We start from the raw sequence: 10,392 nt of genomic DNA, 5'->3' as shown, positions 1-10,392 counted from the left end.
TCTGGAGCCTATCACAGCGTGGAGGGTTATGGCTGTGCGGTAGGCTTGGTTATGCCCATGTTGTGTACGGTGTGTACCTATGACACAAACTCTTTGCACACCGTCTGTCTTGCCCCCTCCCCTCGGTAACAGATATGGGTGCTGAATATTGTTCTTTCAAACCAACAAGGCACATAACTAGATGATGTGTGGGGTGGAAGTGGAGGGTCATGTTTGACTGGGGTTTCTCTGTTTCCTGCCCTGCAGCTCTTCGGTTTGCCCCTGCCCTGGGTGAAAAGACTTTGAAAATATGGAGAACCAGCGGGGAGCGCTCTTGGGATACGTCCGCTGGGAAGGAGAAGGGGAAGGGGATGAGGAGGATGGGGTGGCTCCTGGTGCTTCTCATTCCAGCCAAATAGGTGAATTGGAAGATGTGCAGGTGGAGATGCTCGAAAAGGCAAGGGAGCTCTTCCAGCTGTGTGACAAGGACGAGAAGGGTTTTATCACCAAGGTGGACATGCAGGTGAGGGAAAAAGTCCTTCCCCTTTCCTGGGAGGAGCTATGGGTGGCAGAAGAGGGGAGAATGTGGCATGGCTTTACTTTTGGCAAGCGTGGGTGTGCATGCGGTCTCATTCAGATTTCTGGGAACCAAACTGCCACAGCCAGCTGCTAGGAAGCAAAAATCCTAGGAGCGCCTTGGGCCTCCAGGCAATTCCTGGGACAAGTGGGACTGCAATTCCAAGTTTTTAAGGAATGCATACAATAAAAAAAAACTTGCATCCTACAAACATTAAGCATGCAGTGGATGGGAAATCTGGGAGGAAAAAACCTTTTGGTTTAATTTAAAAAAGCAAAACACCCTCCCCCCCAACCCCACCACAGTCAACAATGAAAAAATCCGTCAACCTTTCAGCCTTCTAACAAAGAAAGCTGTAAAACTTTTTGTCTCAATCATAGCCTGGTCTCAAAAACTCACTTTAGACCTGAACTATAACTTTGTTCTAGAATAATGTGTTTTGCTGCTTTCTGTTAAAAACAGTATTTGTTAACAGTCTCTGTAGTTCTTTGTGAGTTTTGTTTTAATGGTTTATCAGGAAGGTTACACGCAGACTGTTTTTGTTCGGTCTCATCTCTCCCTCCATTGGTAATTAACACTTGGCAGGTTCATGCTTGTTTAATTATTGACTCACTTTGTTTTAGGCTGTGTGATGCCTAATTTTGTACAGTTACATTAATAAATATTTATTAAGCTTTTATCTAAAGCTGCGTGTTTAATGGACAGTAATGAGCTTTTAGTCTTGTTATTTGGAAGCTTCTTTGGGTGCCCCTTCACACTAGGTGCTCCCTACATGCATTATGAAGGGAAATCTCTCTGCTCCTTGTCTATGTTGTGGGAATAGTGATATGATCCCAACAGGCTGAAGATGATAGAAGAAACCTAACTCTCAGTTATGGACTGAACGCTTTGTTTATGATCTGCAAGATTTCCTGTAAGAGCTGGGAACTGAATCCAGATGCTCACAAGTCTGTCCTCCCTTTCTGGCCAAAGAGATGGAGCTGGTACCTGATGTGCCCACGGAGAGCTCTCCTCGGAGCAGACGTGGTCACAGGAGGCTGGCAATGCCCCTGGGGTGCAGCCACCTTTGGGCAGGGCTTGAGCAGGGGTGGAGGGAGGCAGGCAGTGAACTAAGAGATAGCGGTTGTGAAGTGGGGGAGGAAAAGAGTTGAGCTCCCTCCAAACAAAATGACCTGAAGTGGTCTCTCTGCAGTCCTGGTTGAATCATCCAGTAATGGAAAGCATTGCCATATCAGTGGGTCCAAACAGCCATTTGTGTCATCACTCAGCTATATGGCAGGCTGTTGCATCCCAGCCAGGATGCAGTGCTGAAAGGGTACATCGCTGTAGGCCAAATCTGAGGATGGCAGGGACAGGAGCTAGTCACAGGGAAGACTTGAGTCATGTCTTAATTTTGTTCATTCTTTTGACTCTGCAGAGGCTCCAGAGTGAACTCCCCCTAACCCTTGAACAGCTGGAGACTGTTTTTGACAGTTTGGAACAGAACAATAACGGATATCTGACACCTGTGGAGTTCAGCATGGGACTAGGTAAGGACAACACAGAGCCATAGGAAGGAAAAAACCTGCCTGTAACATGATGTTTTATGTTGTTAAGAAAGAAAGTGCAGTGCTTCTGCTGAAGCTGTACCAGCTATGCAAGGCAATGCCCCATGCTTATGTGAATATCATTGGAGAACATGTGTGCAATACTGCTATCCCTCTTCCTGTTGTCTTCTTCCACAACTGTTACCTGCCTACCTGGTGAAGCCAGCCTCTGAATGTCTTCTACTGGAGACGGTACATACTGCAGCCTATATCTGGCCATGTGATCCACAGTTGTTCGTCTGAATAAGGACCCTTATTGGATGAAGGGACAGAAATATTCCTCTTGGCAACTGTCTTCAGCTGGTTTATGCAGTGATGTTCAAGGAAATTATTAGTAGCAGTCCTGTTAGTAAGTCTAGCACACTGGCAAATGAGCTTTTGCTTTCCTCTTGGCTGTTGCCTTTTACAAACAATAGGAGAATGCTAATCCTATACCAGAGTTGTTATCCAGCAGCACAAGCAGTGCAATAGGTGTTAAGGAGGAAGAATAACCATAGCACTAACAACCTTTGCCATAGATGCTTACTTGTCTTGGCTGGTTGTAAGCTCTTAGAAAATCTGCACCCTGTTAGTGCCTTCCTTGGACATGTAGATGTGTTCGTGGGATCAGGTCAAAGCAAGTGAACACAGGTGACCTAGGGTTTTCAGAAGTGATTGAGGAGGCTCTTGAGTTGCAGTGTCCTGATTGTGTAGACTGTGGTTGCTTTTGGCTTTCTCACAACTTGGAGAGAGGGGGATCTTTTTGGTGCTTCAATTTGAATGGCCAGAAACAGCCAGCCCTGAAAGGAGAAGCTGTAAAGATTTCCTCGGAATGAATGTGGAAAGCTATGTCTTGGGCCAGCCTGTTCTGGGAATGTGTTAAGGTACTGAGTGCCTGATGACCGTACCTGTTTCTGCCTTGTGTCCCTGCCTGTGGGGGTGAAGCCTTGTTGGCTGGTTCTGCCATCTTTGCCAGGAACAAAAGTCATCCCTGGAGCATGGGCTTTCCTGCCCAGCGCTGTGTAGAAGGTGAATGGATGCCACCTTGGCATCCACAGTGCCCTCTGTGTTATGGCTTGGTGATTCCCAAATCTCCTTGTTTGATGTTTGAGAATCACCAGAGCCATAGATGGACATCATGAGAGTATCTGCCTTGGTGTCATTGCTGGCAGAGGTAGGCAAGATTTCTTTTTGTGTCAGCCACCAGTTGTCAGGTACCACCCTGTATTGGTAGCCTGACTCCACGGGGCTTGCTCCAGTCTAAGCAAAATACTTCATTTCTCTATTTCTTTTCTTTATGATTGTTCTCTGTGTCTGGCTTTATTGAAATCCTTTTCAGACTTTGCCCCAAACTCAAGAGTTTGACCTGGCATATTGCTGTCTTCCTTCTGGCGTGTGCAGGGGGTAAATCAAGGGAAGTGGTCCAAGCTGCAAGTGACTCTGCTTCTTGAGAGGGCTCCTTGCGCAGCTTCTGAGAGGTTACAGGGTGCATCTGCACAACCGACAAAAGAGCATACATTTAAAATGTTCAATTCAAAGCAACCTGAGATCCTTCTGGGGTGTCAAAACAACCTTCAGATCATTCTTTACCTCAATTTTCCCATGTGTAAAAGTGAGATAATGAGAGATAACGACTCTTTCTCTAGACATCCAAAGTGCCTAATCTAAGCCCATCTCCCTAATAACTGTCTGAGCCTCAGGTTTTAAGCTGAGTAGGGCCTGCATCTCCACACTGCAAGTTTTTTTTTACAGCACATTTTAAGAGCGGGAGAGTCGTGGCTAGGTTCTGGACATACAGAGCTAAGAAGTGGTTGAGTTAAGTGACCTGAGGTACACAAACAGTGGATATTTTTCTCCTTATAGCAGCTTCACGTTCTCATCCGTGCTCTGAACACCCTTGGATCCTGGCCCTGTAGCTGGGATGTCATTTCTGCCTTTTGAACCAAGCAGGTATGTTTTGGAAAGGAAGAGTAGCTGCTAATGGCGGTCTGACCTCTGTATACGGGATGAGTGCCTGCATTTTGGATAAGATTGCTTGATTTGTTTCTTTGAGGAGAATTTGTTCCCAGCACCAGTATTTGTCACATGCCTTGCACAGCATGAAGTTCTCATGGCATTAGTATCTCAGCATGAAACAGGATCCAGATAGCTGGAAGCCATCTGTATGTGGGATGGGGCAGGAAGACATGTTTGGAGAGTAAGTTAATTTTGTTCAGACACTCTACACAATCCTGGCGAGAGGTGGTCCTTGTCCCACAGCACTTGAATCAGAACAGATGTGACACATGAGAAGGCAAGGGTAATGATCTCCTCCTCACTTTTTTTAAGCTGGGGAACTGAGACATGGTGCTATTCAGTGCCGGCCTTGCAGTCCCAGAGGGAGCTTATGGGATCACTGACAACTGAATCCACAGCACTGCTCCGTGGGAGTGAAGTGGCCTAATGCTGCATGCTTCACATGCTGAGAATCCAAGGTCGTGGGTGGTAGATCATCTTCATGCAGATGTGAGCAAAGCCCTAACAGCCTGTTGGTGGGCTGGGAACCAGTTTCAGTCCCAGTGTTGCAGACTGGACACTGACGTCACTCAGGACGTCAGAACGGAGGCTCTTTACTGACCAGGAGCTGTATTCTACACCAGCAGTGTGCAGGCAGCTTCTCATGGAGCTCTATCGGGCTGCCATTTAAATAACAGCTTAGTAAATGACATCCAGTTTTACTTTATTCTCCTTCCCTTTTCCTTCCACCAGGAAAGTTAATAGGGGTTGAATTGTGTCAGGGGGCTGGGAGAATGGATCACTCCAGGCATGAGGAGACCTTTGAGTCAGGCTGGTCAGATGACTTGGACCCAGCAGATGATGATGAAGAGCAACGATTCTGTTCCATGATGGAGCAGCTTGGAGCAGCCCACATGTTTGAAGAGTAAGTAGGAGAGTTGCATGGCATTACTTCTACCCTGTTTTGATCTTGCAATACCAAAACTTCAAAGTACGAGCAAAGACGAAAGAGGTGAACTGAGCTGTTTGCTCTCTGAAGCAATGCTTGGGCTTTCTGTACTTCTGTCTTGGGTTTTCATATGCTTGGTAACAAATGCAGTGAAGTCTGGGTTTTCTCATCAGTTTACAATTACTTTTAGTTCAGTGCTTTTCGCAAAGAGTGTCTCAAACTATAGTTTATACCACAGCTGTAAAATGTAGCAGTTGGTGGCGTGGAAGCCCATCTGCACACAGCAAATGAAAAGAAGCATGTGGGGGTTAGACAAGGTAAGGAGGATGAGTGTGCTGTCTGTTCCAAAATTGTTGGTGACTGTTCACATATGTTCAGACAAACTTAGTTACAAGAGTCTCTGTGAAAGATCTGTGTTCAAGGGGCTGTTTGGGAGTCGGCTGATCTTGAAGAGTGTGAAAAGCTAAACTGGGCAAGGGATGCTCACGTGAACCTTGACATTTAATATTAATGCCCTAGAGTCTGCTGGCCCCAGTGTCATCCAGCCTTTTTTTAGGGCCTTCCCAAGTGAAGGATTATGCATAGCTGGTTCTTACTGATGCACATGTGCTGGGGCTGGGGTGCCCAACAGCATCTGTAGCAGCCCGTTTTTTCAGGCATCATAGTCCAACAGTGCTGCCAATTTGCAGGGAGCTGCCCAGGCAGGGTCAGGAGACTGACAAGATCAGAGACAGAAGCTGAGAGTGAAGGAGTTTGCTGCTTTCAGAGCTGCATCTGCCATGAAACAGATTTTTGTGTCTCCTTTGCATTGTGATGTGAAGCACCTGCCTGTTTCTTTTAATGCTAAACAACTTCTTCTGTCCTGAAAGTTCTGGAAAGCTGTTATGCCTCAAATAATGGAATGACACTGTGAAAGGCCATAATACTGTTCTGGTAAAATAGCCTCTGCTGTTTACAACTCTGCTTTGAGAAGCATCAAGTCTTTAAAGTGCAATCATCCTGTGTTTTGTTTTGACCACTTGCAGTTGTATGCAATGGGTTCAGTCATGTCATGCCTTTGTTCCAAGCCAGCTGTTGTGAAGAAGTAATATAAAACAGAGGCTAACTGAAGTCAGAGCAGGAGTCTGAACTAGCTTCACTGTTTTTGCTAGAAAGACATGGCTTTGTTTGAGAGGACTCAATATGGCTTTTTATCTAAAACATGAAGCTTTGATGAAGCACTAGTAACTTTTTCAACTTGGGACAGAAAAAGGAGGTTATCATGCAATGGTGGCAGGGGGAATCAAGAGCTTTTGGGGTTTTTGTTTGTTTTTTTCACAAAGAATATTAAGGGAGAAAAATACATAGACAAAGAAAAATATCTATTTGGATAATGTCTACAGGTATAACTATTCTGTACATTTCAAGGCAGTTCCTCCAAAGTACGTCATGGATTTAAAAAAAAAAAAAATTTTAAAAATAATAAAAAGCTCTTCCCAAAAAGAAACATGATATGTAAGTGCTGTGTTTAAGTTGCGATGAATTAAATGTCAAAAGAGTGTAAACATTATTGGCAGGCTCAGAAAAAGAAGACTCGGTTTCCAGGGCTTCTTCCATTATTATCCTGATGTGACACCTGGGCCAATTTGCTTCTTTTGATTGTGCCTCAGTTTCCAACCCTGTAAAATAAATAAATAATAAGGACATTAGCATCCTGGTGTGAGAACACCACTTATGTGATGTGTGCTAAAATTCCTGGGCTATAACAGTTTGCTGCTTGACCATAGTTCACAACAAATTTGCTGAATGTTCATCTCTCTGAGTCTTGATTTAGACATCAAACATGTAATTGCTGAATATTTGAAAAACAATCATTCTAGGTTTGTTTCCTAGATGACTTTTCCTCTTTCAGATGACCTCCTTTATTTTAACCTTGCAGTAGATAATCACTCCACATGCACGCTTTCACTGTCCAACTTCCCTCTTTTCTATGATGGTGTAATGGAAGTCATCACTGGAGAAGGGCAGTTTGTCTGTCCCGACTGCATGTTGGAGTTGGAATAACAGTTCATAAGATGACACAGAAACTCATTTGCTTTCCTTCTCTCTTGTATGCTTGCTTCAGTCCACATGAGATTCGGGAGCTCTGGGCTCGTCTACGAAAGGAGCGACCGGAGCTCTTACCCAATTTTGAAGAGTTTCTGTTGCGTGTTTCATCGTACATAAGGGAGGTGAATCATGAGAAGGAGTCTATGGAACAGGCATTGAAGCGGTAAGGATAATATCATGGTCGTTCACTGTCAGGAACCAGCTGATGCTTGGATGCTGCCTCAAATGCAAGGATAGACTGGATTACAGGACGCAGAGATTTTTCTTGCTGTAATAAAATTACTCTTTATCTTGATCTGATCCCCACGGGTTGGTTTTGCATCAGTGCTGACCTGTAACATTTGGTCTGGTTAAAATCCCACTCAAAGCCACGCTGCTGTTTGTGGAAATATGTTTCCACCCTCCTCGCCTGTTTTCTTTCTGTATTCTCTTTCTGTCTCCTGACCTGTGCACACCCTGCCTTTTGTAGGAAGGAGACAGACCATGACAGAGAAGTCAGGTGCCTTTATGAAGAAATGGAGCAACAGATCAAAGCAGAAAGGGAGAGGCTGATCTGCCAGGTACCTCATCTCTCTTGGGTGAAGTCAAACTTTCTCTGGTCTGAAGCAGAGGTGGTGGCTCATCTGACCAAGGAACAGCTCTTACCGTGCTGGGTGTTGTATGCACAGCTGTGTATCTTTACCTCTGCAGGAAGCACTGAGACATGACAGGAGTAACCTGCTCCAGAAGGAACTGCGCAGCAAAGAGCAGGAGCTGGAGAAAATCCTCTACCGCCAGAAGAAGGTAACAGGAGCCAAATCTTTTCTAAAGAAGCATGTCCCCTTCTACTGTCTTTCTGCTAAGGCCTTTTCTGACTGAGAATGGTTTTCATCTGCTGAGGGTTGGTACTAGCTAATCTGGTACTAGCTAGTCTAGTTCTCTCCTGTCTCTGAAGGTGTTGAAGTGGTTTGTCAAGTGATTGGTTTGTCTTCAACTGTAATGTCTTCCTGTGAATGTTTTGTCCATGCATTTTCTTATCTGCTTTGTTTTCTCTTGGCACAATCTTCCTATAAATTGTACAATAGCTATTTGGCAAGGAAGACGGGCTAAAAATTTGGAAGTTGTGAGTTTGGAGCCTTTTGTGGTGTGTAAGAAGGCTGTGTATGGACATACAAGAGCCAAATTTATCTAGTTTGTGTTTTCTGGCTGCTCCAAAATAACCCAGAGTGAACAGTTCTGTGACACTTAGAGCTCTAACATACTGTATATTTGCATTTCACCATCTAATGACGTCTTGATTAATCAGTCACAGGAAAGATCAAAGCTGAAACTATCCTCTAGTCTGCCATCCCTGGCATGGACATTTGTATGGGATGGTCCATTCTGGATGTATTTTTCCTTTTTGTCTGAAGAACTGAAACAAGTCATGGGAAGTACCTGCAAGATGTTGGCGACTGGGGGTATCCAAGTTGGATACTTAGCTGTGATGTGGATGAAGCAGCACTTCTGTGAAATCATCAGCATATTGTGCAGCAGCTGGAAAATCCAGCAAAACTTAGGTGCCCTCAGAATGGATACTGAGAATAAGATAGAGGATGTAGTTTTCCTGCTGCCCACATCCTTGATGTGCCTCAATTGGTGTGTGCAGTTCTGGTCTCCTCTAACTCCACTGTGTCCTTCTTGAGTATGAAAGTACAGAGAACTAACATGATAAAGGAAAGTGAGTATCTGCCTTAGGAAGAGAAACTAGGAAAGCTTAGACTTGATTTTGGAGAGGAGGAGACTGAGGGAAAAATATAAGGGAGCTTTATGGACTCAGGAAGGTGGTGAGTAAGGTCCACATAGAACTGTTATTCCCTAAATCCTGCAACAGCAGAGGTGAGGGACAGTCAGTGAGACCAGTATAAATTTCATTTAGAAGAACATACTTCTTTGCATAGTGATTAGTGCTGGATTTTTTGCCACGGGAGGCAGGCAGTATCAGCAGTTCAAAAATGAATTGGACAAACAAATGGAAAACAGGTTTGTAAATGTTTATTAAAAGGAGGAATAGTCAGGGATGTGGCCTCTAACATCCCTACAAACCATCCAGGGACCATAGATGCTGGGGGTGTATGATGGGAAAGGACCATATTTAGGTGTCCGGGCATGCTCTTCCTAGGTAGCATCTCCTCTTGCTATGGGTCAAGGCAGAGTACTGGGCTACATGAACACTTACTCTTACTCAAATGGTCACTTCTGACACTCTTAACGCTGAGGCTTGTACTAAGTTACATGGATAATCAGGTCCCTCTTGTGGCATAAGACTAGTATTGTGATCATGTTATTCGTATTGCTTCCAAGTACAGACAACATAAAGGGGAGAGCTGTGTGTGATAGACTTCTTAGGGAGGGGCAGGTTCTTTACATAAAACCTATCCCCTGGCTTATTGAAGGATCCAAAGGTTGTGGGAAGCAGTTGTTGTTTCTTAGTCTCAACTCCATTGCTCAGCATACATGGTCATGCTCAAATTTTCCCAGATGTCCAAAGAACTGTAAGTCTCCAGACAACGCCAGTTGTGACTTGTGCTTCTAGCCTCAGTGGGGAAGAGATGTGGGGCTTATGGCTTGTCTTTCAAGGAACCTAGGAAGGGTCAGCTCTGTTCACCCCTGCTTGTGACTGTTGCATGCATGTGCTGGCAGAGAGCAGGGTAGCAAGAAAAAAAGCACTTTATCTTGTGCCACAGTATACTACTTTACTTTCCCTTTGAGAGTCTATCTGAAGGTGCAGAGAAGGCAGGCTGAAGGTAAAAACAGGTTTCCACAAGAGTCACTGCTCTGTAGTGAGATCACATCTATCCGTATGTCCATGTATTCTGTCTATGTGGCAAGAACTTGTCACACGTGGTATTTAAAGGGCTAACCTTGGCTCTGTGCTCAGAACTTTCTGGAACTTTTAGCAAATGTGATCTCCTGTCCTGTATTCTGCTTGTGCTGCTGTGTCTGACACAACCACCTAGCCTTGAACCCTGTGGAGGCCGACTCTGCCCACCTACTATACTGGTTAGAACTGGTTCCTGGTGTTCCCCTCTGGCTGCTAGCATGGATTGTATCATTTTATTTTGGGGCACTAAGTTCAAATGGTTACCACAATTTCTGCGTAGCACCAGCTTCAGCAGAGGGCCCCGGTTAGCTGGTATGGCTGGCTAGATACTGATGTGTTAGTATGATCCTTCTTGAGATGCCCTACTTGTCATCTGAGATGAGCAGTTTGACTGCTG

General features: G+C 44.8%; 1 protein-coding gene across 1 annotated transcript in view; it reads left to right on the top strand.

Moving 5' to 3' along the window:
- Positions 1–253: 253 nt before the first annotated feature.
- Positions 254–10,392, top strand: part of LOC104627260 (EF-hand calcium-binding domain-containing protein 4A-like) — a gene marked incomplete at its 3' end in the record, with an annotated part of 18,258 nt that continues 8,119 nt past the window's right edge. Inside the window, exons 1-6 of the mRNA XM_010295397.1 lie at positions 254–502; positions 1,974–2,085; positions 4,870–5,041; positions 7,170–7,316; positions 7,623–7,713; positions 7,844–7,936. Of these exons, the coding sequence (XP_010293699.1) occupies positions 290–502; positions 1,974–2,085; positions 4,870–5,041; positions 7,170–7,316; positions 7,623–7,713; positions 7,844–7,936 (828 nt within the window). The remainder of the gene's footprint in view (positions 503–1,973; positions 2,086–4,869; positions 5,042–7,169; positions 7,317–7,622; positions 7,714–7,843; positions 7,937–10,392) is intronic.

This window comes from Phaethon lepturus, unplaced genomic scaffold (genome assembly GCF_000687285.1).
Source record: "Phaethon lepturus isolate BGI_N335 unplaced genomic scaffold, ASM68728v1 scaffold34619, whole genome shotgun sequence".
Lineage (NCBI taxonomy): Eukaryota > Metazoa > Chordata > Aves > Phaethontiformes > Phaethontidae > Phaethon > Phaethon lepturus.
This window is presented reverse-complemented; position numbering and strand designations above follow the sequence as displayed.